The 1177-nt window shown below is 41.1% G+C and overlaps 1 protein-coding gene across 1 annotated transcript in view; it reads left to right on the top strand.

Moving 5' to 3' along the window:
- The window catches only part of CRTC3 (CREB regulated transcription coactivator 3), a 199847-nt gene that overhangs the window by 153981 nt on the left and 44689 nt on the right, over positions 1–1177 (top strand). Inside the window, exon 7 of the mRNA XM_006885211.1 lies at positions 588–650. Within this exon, the coding sequence (XP_006885273.1) occupies positions 588–650 (63 nt within the window). The remainder of the gene's footprint in view (positions 1–587; positions 651–1177) is intronic.

Raw genomic sequence — 1177 nt, forward strand, 5'->3', positions numbered from 1 at the left:
CACATGAAGAAGTTTCTTACACATCTGGCCTCATGGCCCCCTGGAGAGGACTTGGTCAGATTTGAGCTCTTTCAAAGGCTTTTAGAAGGGAGCTCTGGTGGCAAGAAAAAGAAATAAATTAATCAAAGGCTTTTAGAAGTCCTTGTGTGCCCCATTCCCCCTGTTCTTCTTAACTCTTCATGTGGACAGCTAAAGGATCCCTGGTAGTGGAAGGATAAAAAAGTGGCTGCTGACTGAAGCCAGAGGGCGGAACCCATGTGAAGGTAGACCTGGTGTTCTCCCGTTAGGATTGCAGCCTGGAAAACCCAAGGCACAGTTCTCCCTTAGGAGGGTCTCTCTGAGTCAAGATCAACTCAGTGACACACACAACAAATGTCCAGCAAGTTCACCCTGGACTCCTAGATCAGTGCTAGTTTAATCATAGAAATTAGGAGCAGAATGAGTGAGGCCTGGAACATTTTTAAGTGACTAGCCACAAATGGTACAGATGAATGGGTATAAGTGATTTCTCAGACCGAGGGCTGAGACACTGTTTTGCCACATGTCTGTTGAATTATTTTTCTTTCATGTCATTCTGGATTTTAAAGGCAGCACCTTCCTTGGAAAGAAGAAAAGCATCCAGGGTTCAGGCTAACGTCTGCACTTAACAGGTAAGTGGGCTGTTTACTTACTGCCTCATAGGAGCAGATGTTAATAGAGGGGGCCGATCAATTTGATTGACCTCCTGTTCTCTGCTTATCATCTAATAGCAGAGCATGGCTTTATTGCTTATAATTAAATGACATGTTTAAAAAACAAATACTCCTTAACATTTAATGAATATTTAAGTGGACAACCGTTTAAGAACATGGGATCTGGAATGAAAATACCAGGATTTGCCTCTTACTTTGTAACCTTGAGCAAGTTATTTAATTTCTGTATACCTCTATCTATTCATCTGAAAAATGGAGATAATAGTACTTATGCCATAGATTGGTTATAAGAAACACGGTAAGACTTGTGAAGAGTGAGTGCTTATTACATGTTAGCCATTATGGTCACAGGGACCCAACTCCACTGGTGTGTTAGCTATGTTTCTTAATCCTGACAGTACTGGACAAGGGTGGGTATTATATTCTGTTCTAAGAGGTTCTTTGACTTGCCCAAAGCCACTTATCTAATATATTATGAGATATAT

Source organism: Elephantulus edwardii, unplaced genomic scaffold (genome assembly GCF_000299155.1).
Source record: "Elephantulus edwardii isolate Elephantulus edwardi_28Jun2011 unplaced genomic scaffold, EleEdw1.0 scaffold00041, whole genome shotgun sequence".
Taxonomy (NCBI): Eukaryota; Metazoa; Chordata; class Mammalia; order Macroscelidea; family Macroscelididae; genus Elephantulus; species Elephantulus edwardii.